Here is a 16,488-nt window from a genome sequence, read left to right as displayed (position 1 = left end):
AAATGGGTCCTGTGGCTTATAACATAAAAAACCCCCTTAGTTTTGACTTCACATTCTGGCTCTTCTAATTTCCTGATCAAGTGCACTGTCTTGTGTATTTACTTAGGAAATTCATTAAGAATATTTTGCTAAGATTTAGCATTTTTATTGCACATTTAGATCGTAACACAGTCTCGGTATCTGTGAGGCTTGGATAAAATTGTGCATTTAAATTTTCCAACTATATTTGCATTATGATTTGGGCTTTCATCCTTTCTCTGACAATGGTCTCTGCGGCTTTCCTCCCTGCACATAATGTGTCTAGATGGTCCATGAGACCCCTCACTCTCTAGATTTATTCCAAGGGTGGCTGTGAAATCAGATATCTTCCTACCCACCTTCTCTTGCCATAGGTGTACCGGCCCTGATAGATGGGGGAAGGGGGGGTGAAGTGTGTGAGTGCAGATCCCCATTCACTGCAGCTAAAAACATAAGAATAGCCTTATTGGGTCAGACCAATGGTCCATCAAGCCCAGTAGCCCATTCACTCGTGGCCAATCCAGGTCACTAGAACCAAGTCACTAGAACCAGTGAGTTGCAATATTCCATGCTACTGATCCAGGGCAAGCAGTGGCTTCTCCCAATGGATTTCCCCAATGAATATGCATTGAAAGCAGTGCTTGGAAATAGATCTCATGCATATTCATTGGGGAAATCCTGAAAACCCGACTGGATTCCGGCCCGCGAGGACAAGAGTTGCCACCCTTACTTTAGATCGTTGTATGCGAAGTAGTCCCAACTTAAACATAGTGAAGACCACTGCTCTAGTGTTGTCCCACATTAGGCCATTTTTTCGCTGCAGTAGACACAGGTGAACGCCTAATGGCGGTTTAGTAAAAGGATGCAGAAATGATGTACAAATCACAGGAACTTTATTGGTGTCAACAAAATTTTGGTCCAAAAAATGGTTCTCATTTAAAAGAAGATGGGACCCAACATGGTCTGTGTTTCAAAAAACACTCCTTCCTCAGGGGTCCGGGATGCTCATTGTCTCACTTATGGAAAACCATATAATGTAAATTCTTTGGCTTAAGATTAAAAAGAAACAGGCAACATGAAGCTCCTGTACAGCTGCTACACAGTTAACAAACTGCAATCAGTTCAGCTCTGACAGAAATTAAATCTAAAAAAAGAGAATGACTGCAGATTGATGGATGATGAAATGCTTGCTTCTTGTACAATCCCACTTTATTTGGGGACTAGTAGTGGGCTGTTTTCCTGTATCTACCGGTGGGCTCCCTCAGTACGCAGATAGTCAATCTGTCGCCTGGAGCTTCAGGCAGTTTGCCTGGCTCTTCTTCACTTTGAAGGCCATCTCTGTCATCGAGGTATCCAAGTTTTCTTGGATAATGCCACAATGGTGGCAATGGGGCACTAGGAGTGCCTCCCTGAGCATGGAGGCTCAGTTTCTCTTCATGTGGACAGAGAGACACTTAGTGGCACTCTCAGTGGTTCACGTGGCCTATGCAAAGGCTTGGAGATGTTATCGGGCATGGTGCGTCCAGAGACAGGTGGACCCATCTGTTCTGTCGATTCCTCGTATTCTGGAGGTCATGCAAGACGGCCTGAAGAAAAGCCTAGGAGTGGCTTCTGAGGAGCTCCTTGGCAGCTCATCTGGATGTCATACGTTTTCTGCGGGGTGCTCTGTTCCTGCTCCCCTGTCCGACTTGGAAGCTTAATCTGGTTCTCCGCTCTCTGGCTCATTCACCTTATGAACCTCTGGAGAATCCTTCCTTAATGGATCTCACGATCAAGACTGGTTTTCTGGTGGCCATTACCTCAGTCCGCAGGATTTCGGAGCTTCAGGCTCTTTCCTGCTGGAATCCTTTTCTGCATATTACAGATTCCGGTATGGTACTGGGCATGGTTCCTGCGTGTCTTCTGAAAGTGGTTTCTGCTTTCCACGTTAATCAGGAAGTCTGGCTTCCTGTTTTTGCGTTCTCCAGTCGAGAGAGCAGAACCGGGTGTTGCGGTCATTGGACGTGCAATCTCCTGTTGCAGAAACTGGAGGTTACAAATGATTTTCGTCTTTCTGACCATCTTTTTGTTCTGGCGGGTCCTGCCTGCATCCATGGCCACCATTTCCAGATGGATCCATATGGCCATTTCTTCATCTTACATTGCAGCAGGCAAGAAGCCTCTGGCAATGCAGGCTCATTCTACCAGAGGCATCTTGTCCTCTTGGTCAGAGTCGTCGGTGGTCTCTTTGGAAGAGATTTGCAGGGCTGCTACCTCTTTGCATACATTCACCAAGTTTTACAAGATCGATGTAGAGGCACAGCAAGATGCTGCTTTTGGGGCCTCTTTTGGCAACAAGTTCATGAGCCCCTCCCTAATTCTTCGGAACTGCTCTGTTATGTCCCACTAATCCTGGAATAAAGTGGGATTGTACAAGAATGAAAGATTAGGTTCTTACCTTTGCTAATCTTCTTTCTTGTAAATCCACACTGTATTCTGGGAACCCGCTCTGTGCTTGCTGATTCGCAGATTGTCTGCTTTGGGGGAGGGGTGTGCTGGGAGGTAGATAGCTTTGCTTGGGGGGAGACAAAATGGGGGGCCACGGAGAGACAGTCAGGGAGGAATTGGAGGAGTAGAGGGAAAGGGGTCTGCTTTGGGGGGGAGGGGTGTGCTGGGAGGCAGACAGCTTTGCTTTGGAGGGGAGCCAGAAGGGGGACCACGGAGACACTGTCAGGGAGGAATTGGAGGGGTAGAGGGAAAGGGGGCTGCTTCAGGAGGAGGGGTGTGCTGGGAGGCAGATCATTTTGCTTAGGGGGGAAGACATAAGGGGGGGCTACGGAGAGACAGTTAGGGAGGAACTGGAGAGGGAAAGGGGGCTGCTTTCTAGCACCTGTTAATGTAATGGGCTTAAAGACTAGTCCTTATATATTAACACACATTTGCAGGGGTATCTTAGAACAAAAGTTGCCCCCAACTGGACTGCCCAAGGCCTCAAAATGAGAAATTGCTTCCTTCTCTTCTGGGTAGACCAAGAAACATCTGGATACATTCTTATAGTGTTCATCAGGAAATGTATATCCTTATATTTTAAAAAACACATCTTAAGCATCCATTCCCTATCAGAATCAATAGCAAACTGTACAATCAATGTGGTTGAAACCTGGGCCTCAGAATCCGACCTCTCAAGGAAATTAGTCAGATCCAGACTATCAGCAGACACATTTTGCTGGTTAGGATTTTGAGGTTTAACAATTGTAGGAAGATAAAATATTTTTGAGAGAGGTGGGTGTGAGGTCTCAGGCACTTTCAGAATTTCACTCATATATCTTTTGAACATTGCTAAGGATGATATATGATGTACTTTAGGAAAATTAATAATCTAGAGATTAAATCTCCTGATAGAATTTCCATCATTTCTTGCTTAAAGTGCAGACTAGCACTGTCCTTAGCCCAAGTTAGAGCTTGTACTTCCAAAGATTTTATCTTAACCTCAAAGTCACTAGTTTTAAAACTCTAAACTTGTTACCTTAGTCTTAAGTTCCAAATTTTCTGAAAGTGCAGTAGTGCATTTTGTGGAAAGTTGCTGAATTTGTTCCCAAGAGAAGTTTGCATGTCAGAAATAGCATCCCAAATAGATTCCATCGTGAAGACCTTAGGCCTCTGTAAGGGAGCAGCTTCTGCTCCAGAGCTCCGGCAGCTCCCTCTATGCCCTGAGCCGCCTCAGTTGTAGAAAAGTCTCCTTGAATTTGCTGTGTTCTCATCACTCGCTGGAAAGTTGATATTTTCTCCTTTTGCCCCCTTCTGGAGTCGGTCCTCCTGCTCTGTGGGACCAGCAAGTAAGACTCCCGGGTCGGCACGTCTGAAAAAGACCCCGTCACACCAGGACAGCTGGGCGGACTGCGCTTTTCGGAGGAAAGAGTGACACCCTCGAAGGAGAGATCTCGCACCTCAGTTCGCACGGGCTCGCCAGCCGTGGATACCTCCTAACTCTGTGCTGCAGAGCTGCATTCCACAAAGGCATCCATCGGGCCTGACAGTGGAACAATTTCACCCGGAAACACCTGGAGCTTTGACTTTCTTTTTACCATGGGGTAAACAGAAACTTTTTCAAATGCAGGTACGATAGTGTCCTCGGGAAGGCATCAGGTTGCCATCTTATTTTCTCTCCTCCCTCTTTTTCTTTTGCCATCCGGTCTTGCAATTTTATAATTTCAATTATAATGTGCCGTGAAAAACATTTGCTCCGTTTTAGTGTGCCACAAAAAACACCTGCTCCGTTTAGTGTGCCAGAGCTAAAAAAAGGTTGAGAGAGATTGCATTAGACATTCAGAAAATAAGCTATAGCCTAGAATATAGTCACAAAAAAGACAGAGTTTAATCAACTCTGTGCCATTCACAGAGCCCCAAAGAAATCTATTGAGTTTCATTACAAGACAGAAAGTGCCTGTTATGCATTTACCTTTATTAGAGTGTGATCATGGTTTATGAAAATTTGCCTACCTATAAATTACCAACATTTAGATTCCCATAATAGTAGGTCCTGTTTTCCAGAAATGAAATGCTGGTTATATAAAGATACACCAGTATTCGTAAATAGTGATCTTATTTAATTAAGGGCTGCCTTCAACCTTTCTTTCTTGTATTTGAACTTAGAGGACTTTTTTCTGCTTCTCTAAAGTAAGCCAGAACTGAGTGTTCTGTATAATGGTTTTATTATATTAGAAAATCAGAATATGTGGTTTCAAGCTGTAGGAATGACTCTAAAGGGTCTTCCTTTAATGTGGAAGAATCATCAAGTACAAAATCAAGCTGAAAGAGATCAAACTTCATTTAGAAGATTTGTGTGTGGAGTGATCCATGGCATGTAATAATATAAAGAATATTCAGAATATAACCCCTCTCATACTCGGTGAGTCTTTTTGTGGGCTGTAAGAATATGGTTACTTTTGAAGATAAATGTCCAACAAAATGTGGTATAATCAAGCGCCTAATTCCACATTAGTCCAGTTTCAGTTTTTAAATATTGAATTTTTAAGTCTTAATTTATAAATCCTTTCTTCTCTTTTATCTTCAAATTAGAATATCAAATAGATAATCGAGTATTTAACGTTTACAAATGAGCACTTGATATAGTACTATGTTTTGCTCTAGCTGTGTCAGGGGTGCACTGATCTGTAAAAGACAAACTTGCACGTTAGAAGCAATAGATATTAGTCTTCAACACTTACTATGGTTAATGACTCAGGTTTCTGATATTCAGCTTCTATCAAATGTTCCAATGGCATCTGACGTCATAATATAGTAACACTTGGGACTTAACTGAATATGTTTACTAGCTCTCAGGCTAAGGGGGTGGAGCATGTGCTCAGAAAAGTTATAGATTTCGGCAACTCCTGGATTGCGGGTTGGAATTGAACACCTAGGCCCCGATTCTGTAAAGTGCGCCTAACTTTAGGCGTGCTTTAGATGTCTGATTTAAGTGAATCATGAGCGATTTAAGGGTCTTAACAAGCATTAATTGGGACTTAGAGACGGAGTTAAGCGTCAGATAGGTGTTCTCAGAACAAAGACACGAGATAGACGCAAGTTTAGGGAAAAGTCGCGCCTAAGGCTCCTCCTGCTATAGGAGGGGCCTTAGGTGCTTGGGCCAATCAGGCCCTAGGATCCTGTGGGTTGGGCAGGTGAGGGGCAGGCCCGCCTTATTTGGACAGAGGCGGGCCTGCAGGCCGGACAGTGCTAACTTGGCGGTAAGCTTGAGGGGGGTTCCAGGGTGGGGGGTTCATTGGGGGGGTCCGGCAGGAGGGGTTGGGCACCCTCCTGCCGGCAATCTTCGGGGGGGTGTTGAAGGGTCCAGCAGGAAGGGTTGGGCACCCTCCTGCCGGTGATCTTCGGGGAGGCCATTGGGGGGGTCCGGGGAGGGCGGTTAGGGCATTTTGTTTCGGGGGGGTCGTTGGGGGGAGTCCAGCAGGAGGGGTTGGGTACCCTCCTGCCGGCGATCTTTGGGGGGGGGGGGTTCTTTCGGCAGGAGGGATTGGGCACCCTCCTGCCGCGAACATCGGGGGGGAGAGACTGGCGGCTGTAGCTGCGGCCGCTATACTAATCGCGGCAGGGAGATCCTTTGCCACGATAAAGTATAGCGGCCGCGTCTACTTACCATGTAGGCCAGCATTTTGCTAGCCTACATTGTAAGCATCTCCCGCTCTGCTTGGGAGATGCACAGGGCTGCCTAGGTTCACCTAAGGTTACTGCCTAGCCTTAGACGAGCTTAGACGGGCTTGTGGACCTCCCTAGGCTCCTGGAGGCGCCTTCAATATAGGCGGCCTGCCTGGGGAGCATTTTTTTAGAAAACATGCCTCCCAATTGGTTGATTAGACAGCTGTAGGACGCCTACAGCTGCCTACAATCTGGATGCACTTTGCAGAATCAGGGCCATTCTGTAAACCACACCTATCTTTTTTAGGTACAGCTTATAGAATAGCTAATTTTTCCAGCGTCATATATAGAATTTTGTCCATTGAGGGTAATTTTACTGTACTGTAAAATTTTAAGGAAGTTTTACGTGTAAAACAACATTTTACAAGCAAATATCACCTTGTATAAAATTGTCTGGGATATAAATACCTAAATGTATGTTCATATGCACACATTTATCCAACCTGGCTCTAGGTTCTCCTAGGGCTAGATTTTGGACAAGATGTTTGCCCTTGTACATGTCTGAGAGCAGTTAAAATATGTGCAGGACCTTTCCGTAGACCAGTATCTATATTTTCTCTTTTAAAAATAAAGGTAACTTAATATGGTTTATACTGCATAGTTAGGCAACCTGTTGCAAAATTATTCCCATGATATACTTACTTTACTTATTATTTTCATACTTTTTTTATGAGTGTATTGGGGGGGGGGGGGTGTGACCGCCAGACGTTTCAACCTATAAAGAGAAACAATTCTGCGCTTTCTTCACAGTTTTGCATTTGGCTCCTTGATATCAGCTGTTGACCCAGTGGCTACAATTGCCATCTTTAACGCCCTGAACGTGGATCCTGTGCTGAACATGTTGGTTTTTGGAGAAAGTATTTTAAATGACGCAGTCTCTATTGTACTGACAAAGTAAGTGTTTAAAGAAAATGTTTGACCAAAATTGCAAAACTTAAAACAGAAATGTGAACTGGAAAAATTTAGTATTCAATCACAGAAAAAGAAACATGATGGAATAATAATGCAGCAAAAAATGTGCCAGTAATTTGGGAATGTGTTGACTTGTTTGGAAGGGTGATATAAATCAAAATAAAATTGGTAGGAGTTTTTAGTTTTTCTGAGCAATGAATGTAATTCAGAAGTGTGTTTTCTAATTATATTTTTGTCTATGTTTATTTAAAGCTTCTATACTGCTCCTAATGACTATGAAGTCAATTTAGAGCGGTTTTCATGAGCAGCTATGATGGAAATATGAACATTAACTCCAGTAATGATGGTACAATACTCGAACTACAATATATGAACTATAGTCCAGGAGTAACAATACACTACAGGAGTTATGATAAAAACAAACAAACCCAACAACCCTAGAAATGGTGTTACATACAGAATTAGATTGTTTCTGAAATGTCCAATATACATATATATGCACAAATCATTTACCTTAATCTTTCCTTTGACTGATTCAGCAATAAAGAATACTATAACCCTATATCCATCCATTCATACTTATTTATATCTTATACCTCTACAAATTGTGGTCAGGTGTTGGTAGGACAGATGCCAAGCCTGGGGCCAGATACAGGTAAATAGACCAAGCAGATGATTTTGAGGCTAGAGGCGTCTGTAGTAAAGCACAATTTATTGTAGAAAACCCAAAATATATTTCAAACAATTCTCAGTTGCATCTTCCAGCATGGTAACCCTTCTATGAACTCCATTGATGGTTATCAAGAGCCCAAATGGAAAAGTCCTGTGATATCGAATATTTGCCTTGGAAAGAGTGTGGGTCACTTCTCTAAAGGCCTCCTTTTCTGAAGCATGCTCGCAGCTAAATCTTGATAAAATTCCACACTACAGTCATTCCAGTGGAGGGGGGGGGGGGGGCCCTCATCTCTCTCCTGCAAAAGATGCACTCCTTTAGGACAAAGATTTTCAGGCAGGCATTGGGCCTGTCCACTGAACATGGCCCCAGTGCCTGGTGTGCTCACTCTATGCTCAAATAAAGATTCTTCTGCAAATATCCACCACACCAGGTTTGTCACCACTTCCTGTGGGTCCTTAAAAGCTCTGTTATCAGGAACTCCTTGTAAAGTACTGCGCCGAGTTTGATTCTCAAGTTTCTTCATCTTCATCTTATCAGCTAATTCCTGGAGCTCTACGTGTACATCCTCCATGCCCCACTGGGCCCCTGCCACTGTATCTTCATAACTGTCCATGCGGGTCTTCACTGCATTGAATCTGAACTCATATCTGTTAGATCTTGTTTTAACTCTTGGATGGCCTTCCTCGCCTGGGTGGCCACTGCCAAGATCTCCATTCTGACCTCCCCTATCCAGGCCCTCATATCCGCCTTTGTGAGGGATTCTCTGTGGTTTCCTTCACATGCATTCTCCATGCATTCTGTGGTAGTCTCCACATGCATTCCCACATCACACGGCATTCAACCCACTGCCTTATCAGCACCGTGGCTCACCAGCTTTTCCAATTCCAGTCTTTTATTTTCTATGCCATCTCAAGCCTCTGGTGTTCGCTGTCTTTTCAGCACTGTGTATATCTCAGCTGGAGGGCTTATTGAGGCAGAAAACAGGGTTTTCTTGCGGCTTGAGATGAAGTCCTTAGATCAGGCTACCATCTTTGCTGATGAAGTCATTTCCTTCCCAGAGAATCTGCACTTCTTAACAGCAATATGATGACATCACCAGAGGGTCTGTTGGATATGCCAGAAGGTCAGATGAGTGAAGTTCAGATAATCGAGACTGTACCGTATTTAAAGCTTATCTTGAGACAACATACAAATATCACAAATTAGATATTTCTTGAATTTGGATTGTATACATATTTTGTGAAAAGTTGGAATAGGATGAGTGGTTAGGAATTTGTAAAGTTTGACTTTAAATTGATGTGATCAATACACGGGGGGAAGGAGGGTTATCAACGTGGACTACTGTTAAAGGGATTATTTTTCCAAAGCTTTTGCTGATTTAACATAGGTCCCATTTTAGGCAGTGAGACCTAGCTACTAGGTGCTTATACAGGCCTTTTGCATGCTGTCATATAAGCACTGTAACAGTCTGTCTGTGAAAAAGGAGTTTGATAGCATTGCTCTTAGGAAGTGGCAGTTGCCTTAAGTCTTCTTGCTGTGACTTGAGTGAACAGTATCCATTCTGATGTTTATATGACCCTCGATGCAGCCTACTTGGGTGAAATGTGGCCATGTTGGGTACAGTTTCTAAACTGAAAAAAAACGTTCAAATTCCTACTGGTTGTCCAGATTCTTGGTGTCATTCCTTTTTGTTGCTTGATGTTAAACCTTCTGCCTACAAGATGCAGTAGTGTGTGGGCATATTTGGCAGAAAAATATGGGAATGTGATCCAGAATGCATTTAGACCAGTGGTCTCAAACTCAAACTCTTTGCAGGGCCACATTTTGGATTTGTAGGTCCTTGGAGGGCGTCAGAAAAAAATAGTTAATGTCTTATTAAAGAAATGACAATTTTGCATGAGGTAAAACTTTTTATAGTTGATAAATCTTTCCTTTTGGCTAAGTCTTAATAATAATATTGTCATTTATAGCTAAAGAGACATATGATCAAGAAACTTTTATTTTACTTTTGTGATTATGATAAACATACCGAGGGCCTCAAAATAGTACCTGGCGGGCCGCATGTGGCCTCCGGGCTGCGAGTTTGAGACCACTGATTTAGACCTTTACAATACTGCAATAAGAATTTGTTCTCCCAAATTTATAATACATCCAGTTCCATAATTTTCTGGGTCTTGAAAGTGTTGGAACAAACAAAGAAAAACTGCAGACAAGAGTACAAGATGCAGGCTAAATTTATTAAAAACAATTATTTGCATAACTGCAATTCTATGAAGAGACCATTCTGGCTTTTTAAAGTCGTATGACACAGGCTTACGCTTATTTCTGTTGCGGTTTTATATGATACCATTACAAATTAGGGACCTCTGATGAAGGCGTGTTAACCAAAACACGGACCGTGTCGGGTCGTCTGGTTTGTATAAAGGTGGCGACGATACTAACCGCAACAAATAATTGTTTTAATAAACCTAGCCTACATCTTGTACTTTGTCTGCCGTTTTTCTTTGATTGTTCTGATTGTGTTTTGCTGCAGATCTGTTGGATTGTGCTTTTGTTTTTGCTTAAAGTGTTGGCCCGGGCTATCAAATCAACAGAAGAGCTCTACATGTAATGAAATTCTTCTCAGACTTAGAAGAGCTATTGTTCTGAAAGCATAATTCGTGACATTAGGCCAGATGTTTGCAGAAGTTTGTGTCACTGAGAAAACATGGATAATATATGTAGCTCAACTATGTGAACTTTGTTCCAGAAATGCTACTGCCGGGGCATCAGGGAGTGATTAATTTTACAAGGAACTGCTTGTATTCTATGCCCTTGAGAATAATTATTCAGATCCTTTATGCATTAACTATCAAAACTGCAGTTGAGCCATTTAATGCAGACAACCCACAATAAAGTTTTTTACACACTCTAGTGGACTAAACATTAATTCACTATACACATATGGCAAATGTTTTGCAGTTCAGATCACTTCAGCCAGGTTGCCAGTTGGAAGGGAAGAGGGAATCCACATAGTCATTAGAGAGAAAATTGACAGCTTTGAGTTATGTTTAACTTGGTGGGGGTTACTGGGAACTTAATGGAATTGTGCTTTAGTTCTACAATGGTGTTTGGCCTATTGAAAAAAAAAGTACTGGGGTGGTTCTTTAGTAGGAATAAAACTGTCTACCCTGCTGGAGTTTAATTGTGATTCAGCTAAAGTACAGTACATTGTGTGATTGGTCATTACTCAGTTTAAAAAAAAACTTTGAACCATTGTTCTTCAGAAATTTTGACAGAGAATATTAGAATTAAAAGTAGCTCGCTAGTCATGAAGGTACTTGCAGAAAAGACATTTTACAGTTTCCTATTGAGTTCTATTGTGTGTCTGCTTATGTTAGTGGCTTACTTCTAGTTTTTTGTGCATTCAATTCTTAAATAATAGAATTAGGTTATAGCTCTCAGGTTTCAAGAAGTGATTAAAACTATACCTATTTTTTGGCTCCAGCTCTTAAAATAGAATGTGTGGTTAACTTAAAAATAAGCAAAATGGTTTGAATAGCTGAGTGACCTTTGAAGCTTGTACTTAACTGTTTGGAGTACTCTGTGATATTTTGTGGCTCTGAAAACACAATGAGGTATGTTTTATATAGATAAGATCTCCTTTCACAGGAATGTTTGTGCCTCCTAAGAAGAGTTTTATACAGGCAGTCCCCGGGTTAAGAATGGGTTCCATTTTTTAAACCGTTCTTAAGTTGAATTTGTATGTAACTCGGATCCTAATATTCTTCCCACCTTCTCCACCTCCTTGAGGCTCCTCTTACATTCCTTTCCATCCATCCCACTGTTCCCTAACTACCACCACATCCAACATTACTCCCTCTCATCTCTACCTCACTCCTCTCCTACCACCATGTCCAATAATTCTCTCGCCCTCCCTATGCCTAACAATTCTCCTCTTTCTTCATCTCCCCATGTGCACCATCTCTCTTTCCCTCTCACTCAGACATCCAATTCTCCCTTTCTATTCCCTCCCCCACTTCAGCATCTCTTTCCCTCACTCCCTCCATTCTTCCATCCTATAGCTCATGCTGCCTTCCCTCCCTCCATTCTGTGTCCCAAGTTCATGCCCCCTCCCTCCTTCTTTCCGTCCTTTGTCCGAAGATTGTGCTCCTTTCCTCCCGCGTCCCAACATTCCCCTCTCTCTCTCTCCCTCCCTCCATTCTGTGCCCCAAGTACGTGCTTCCCTCCGGCGAGTGTTTACCTTCTTCTGCCCTGCTACCTCCTCCTTCCAGCTGCAGTTGTTTCTCTGCACAAAGCCGCGGGCAGCGGCTCCTACGCATGTCCCGCAGCTGAGCCGGAAGCCTTCCCTCTGATGTCTGAGGAAGCTCCTCCAACTTCAGAGGGAAGGCTTCCGGCTCGGCCGCAGGGCACATGTAGGAGCCGCCGCTCGTGGCTTTGTGCAGAGAAATGATTGTGGCTGGAAGGAAGAGGTAGCCGGCCAGAAGAAGGTAAACACCCACCGGAGGGAGGCACGTACTTGGGGCACAAAATGGAGGGAGGGGGGAGAGAGAGGGGCATGTTGGAACTTGGGAGGGAGGGAGAGGGGCACGTTGAGACACGTAAGTCAGATGTTCGTAAAACGGGGACTGCCTGTAGTCTCAGCCTGATCCTCACAAATAAATTCTTATTTATAAAAACATTGTGCTTATAACAACACTGTATCAAATAGTGTTGCCAGGCTAAATGGAGCCCCAGGTCTTTCAGCACTTTAGCAGTATGGATCAGGGGGTCCTGCTCCAATAATGCAGTTGTGTGGGAACCTACCTGTACTGTTGGTGTGACACTGGTTGGCATTTCTCATCACCTGCCTGGTATCCATCTTACTCCCTCCCCCCAATGTTGCCCCAAAAAAATCAATTTTGGCAAAATCAAATCTTAAGGTAGGTTTGTCTAAACTCATTCCTCAAGGGTTGCACAACAGGCCAGATTTTCAGGATATCCCTAATGCATGAGAAGGATGTCAGTGCCCCTACATCCACTATATGCAAATCTCTCTTGTGCATTTTAATTTAAGGATATCCTGAAAATCTGGCCTGTTTATAGTCCTTGAGGACTGTATTTGGACAAATGTGCCTTATAGTATTGATGTAACTAGAGTTTTGAACTATTAATTTATTTTATTTATAGAAGATGATTTCATGTATGGATCTATATTGATGTGAACTGAGAACTTCATGAGCCTTGTGTTCCAGTGTTTCTCAGCTTGATCCTGGAGTACCCCCTTGCCAGTCAGGTTTTAAGGATATCCACATTGAATTTGCATAAACTTGATTTGCATATACTAACTCCATTCAATGCAAATTTCTGTCATGCGTATTCATTGTGGACATTGTGGATATCTTGAAAACATGACTGGTAAAGGTGTTCGCCAGGACCGAGTTGAGAAACACTGTTGTGCTCAGCAGTTTCTCTTCAGTAAAGACAGCCATTAATCTTGGATAAGCCACTTAATCATCCATTGCCTCATGTAGAAACTTAGGGGTCCTTTTACTAAATGCCAAGATGCTCATTATATTCCTAAGGGCATTTTAGCATTTACTGTGCGCTAAATCAGTTAGTACACCTTAGTAAAAGGTCCCCTTCAGGAACAAAAAAATACCTAGTATACCTGGTAGATAGTTTCTCCTAATAGATAACATTCAAGTTTGTGATATTTTGTTTATTATATCACATTAAAAACCATTAAAAAAAAAAGTAGTAACAAGGAGGATGTTATTTTTTTCATGCTACTGAAGATGAACGTTTAGAGCATGGGACTGATTTCTCCCTAATTTTTGATTCACAGCACAGCAGAAGGATTAACCAGAGACAGTATGTCAAATGTAAATGGATGGCAAACCTTTCTCCAAGCCCTCGGGTACTTCCTTAAGATGTTCTTTGGTTCTGCAGCTCTTGGAACACTAACAGGCCTAATATCTGCTCTAATATCCTTTTTTCATGGTATGAAAAAAAAATCTATGAAAACTGGAATTCTCACCTCTTCTATGGTGATCATAAATTTTATGAAAGAAAAAATCCTCATTATAAAAGTCAAGAAGTAGTAAAGAACGTTATGAACACATAATGTGCGTGATGTTATCATCAAAATAAACATTGAAAAAAAATCATAAATGGTGTGAGGAGTGAACTAAGTATTTTGTTATGTCCCTTCCGGATTCCATACCCTAGGTGTTCAGTCCCAACCCGCAATTTGGGAGTTGCAGAAATCGAACACTTTTCTGAGCACATGCTAGAACTATATTCAGTTTCAGTTTATGCAATCAGTTCAGAAGTCTTTTGAATTGCTCTACTGCTTTTTCTTATTTTTTCTCTTTAAGTTTGTCTTTTTTGGTAGCTTCAGTGCCTTGAGATCCCTTTCCGATGGTCCCCTGTTGGAGGAAAGGATGCAGTTCCGCAGAGCCAGACTGCTGCTTCACAGAGAAACTTTGGATCTATGGAGTCAGCCTGCTGTGTGCCACCCTACTTGGATTCGGGGTCCTTTCCCCTAGTAGTTGCTTGCCCACTGACCTTGTCACAGGTTTAAGCGCAAGCTGCATATGTCAGGAGGGAAAACTCCTCCAGGTTTCAGGGCGCAGGCTGCATTTCTTGATCGCGTGACGAGGATTTGTGGGGGTGGAGGTTACAGTCGGTGTCCAGTCGACTGGCAGTCCAAAGATCTTCAACTTGGTCTATTTGGAGCTCTTCTGAGGCAGAAAATCCTTTTCTTCATGCATCTGCTGTGTGAAACACTGACAGGCAAGGCACTTCAGTGCCTGTGAGTAACCCTCCATTATTTCCTATGGGAACTTAGGGGGTGGCTTATAAAACGTTTTAAAAGTCCTTTTACACAGTTTCTTGTTTTTGTTTATTTTTGCTGTTTTTGGCATGAATTTGCTGGTGGCAGCCATCTTAGATTTTAAACAATCTTTTTTAAAGTTTTATTTTTGCCTCAAAACCCCTCGATTTGATAAAAAATCAGTTGGGATGGACTCCCCAGCCCCTAATCTGTTGAAAGTGTACCTTGGTTGTACTGGATTGGTGCCGGATCTGCGACCATATAGTGTGTGCCGCAGCACACCTTTTACAGGAGTCCCTCCTTTCTTGGTGGTCTCCACAGCATCATCCCCTTCTGCTCCCGCTCCCCTGGATGGTACCAGCTCGCAGCAGTTTGGGCTGGTGGCTTCAGGGGGAGGCTCTCCCCTAGGGCAAGCTTCTTTGGTTCTAAGAGTATATGACTAGTATGACTGTTGCCAGCCTGTCGGGTTAAGGTGCGGGGACCACTCCAGGGGCAATGGAATCTTTGTCCAAAATATTTGTTGATCACTCATCTGGAGCGCTGGGCGATTTGGCTACAGTTATTTGCTCTCCAGCCCGTTCTGGAAGGAATAGAGGTGTGAGTATTCTCTAACAACGCCACGGCGTATGTAAATAATCAAGGAGGTGCAAGAAGCACTCTCATGGGCCAGCAAGCTCCCATGCTGTTTCGCTGGACAGAATCCCTTCTTTTGTCCCTATTGGCAGCCCATGTGGCCAGAGTCGACAATGTGCAGGCAGCCTTCCTCAGTCGATGAGTCCTAGTTCCGGGAGCAGGGTGTCTCTCACGGACACACTTCCGTCTGCTTGTGCAGCATTGAAGGTAGCTCAGTTGGATTTTATGGCTTCAGCAGAAGACAAAGGTCAGGCACTGCTTCAGTCACAGAACAGAGTGTGAAGGCTTAGGGTTGGATGCCTTGGTTCAGCTCTGGATGTCTCAAGAGCTCCTTTATGTGTTCCCTCCTTTGTTTCTGTGTGGTCGGGTTATCTGCTGGATGGTGACATATCCCGACCTCATGATTCTAGTTACTTCTGGCTGGCCTTATTAACCATGGTATGTGGATCTCATCTTCAGCTGGACAGGAGGCTCCAACTCCCTCTTCATCGCTACCTTCTCGATCTGGGTTGGGTGCCCATGGAGCATCCATGGCGCTTTACTTTTCCAGAATGGCTTTTGAGCGCTCCGCCTTTATATGGTGCAGTTCTTCAAGTGTAGTTATCTCAACACTTTTGTGATTAAAGACGCCCTCTACTATGGTTTCTTATGCCACAGCCTGGAAGGTTTTCACAGCGGTGTGCTAAGGATCAGGTGGAACCTGAGAGGGCTCCCATTTCATTGGTCCGGGCCTTTCTTCAAGCAGGCCTGGAGAAGGTTTTAGCAGTGGCCTCCCTTGAAGTTCAGGGTGCGGGTTGTTCATGTATCTGAGTACGCAGAGGCTCTAGTTCACTTACAGCTCATCTAGATGTACCCAGATTTATGAGAGGGGCTCTTCTGTTTGTGTCCTCCTTTGCATCATCCTTTCCCTTCTTGGAATCTTATCGTTCTTTAGGGTTTTGGGAAGCCCCTTTTGAGCCACTGATAGCAGCTACTCTTCTGGATCTAACGAGCAATTCTGTCCTTCTGGTCACCATTGTCTTGGCACGGTGTATTTCAGTGCTTCAGGCTCTTTCACACAGGGAACCCTTTCTCTGTATTCTGGATGCAGGAGTTGTTCTCTGTACTGTGCCTTCCTTTCTGCCGATGGTGGTTTCCACCTTCCAGATCAACCAGGAGGTTTGTTTGCCTGCGTTTCCTTCCTCAGGTTCAGAGCAACAGGATCAGATCTTGTGCAAGTTGGATGTCAGGAGAGTCTTGT

The 16,488-nt window shown here is 43.4% G+C and overlaps 1 protein-coding gene across 3 annotated transcripts in view; it reads left to right on the top strand.

Annotated features, from left to right (window-relative positions):
* Positions 1–16,488, top strand: part of SLC9A8 (solute carrier family 9 member A8) — a 113,293-nt gene that overhangs the window by 38,662 nt on the left and 58,143 nt on the right. For all 3 annotated transcript variants that reach the window (XM_033963310.1, XM_033963311.1, XM_033963312.1), the window contains 2 exons: positions 6,961–7,104; positions 13,626–13,764. In XM_033963310.1, the coding sequence (XP_033819201.1) occupies positions 6,961–7,104; positions 13,626–13,764 (283 nt within the window). The remainder of the gene's footprint in view (positions 1–6,960; positions 7,105–13,625; positions 13,765–16,488) is intronic.

The sequence above is a fragment of the Geotrypetes seraphini genome, chromosome 11 (genome assembly GCF_902459505.1).
Source record: "Geotrypetes seraphini chromosome 11, aGeoSer1.1, whole genome shotgun sequence".
Taxonomy (NCBI): Eukaryota; Metazoa; Chordata; class Amphibia; order Gymnophiona; family Dermophiidae; genus Geotrypetes; species Geotrypetes seraphini.
The sequence above is the reverse complement of the archived record's forward strand: the minus strand, read 5'-3'. Positions and strand labels throughout refer to the sequence as shown.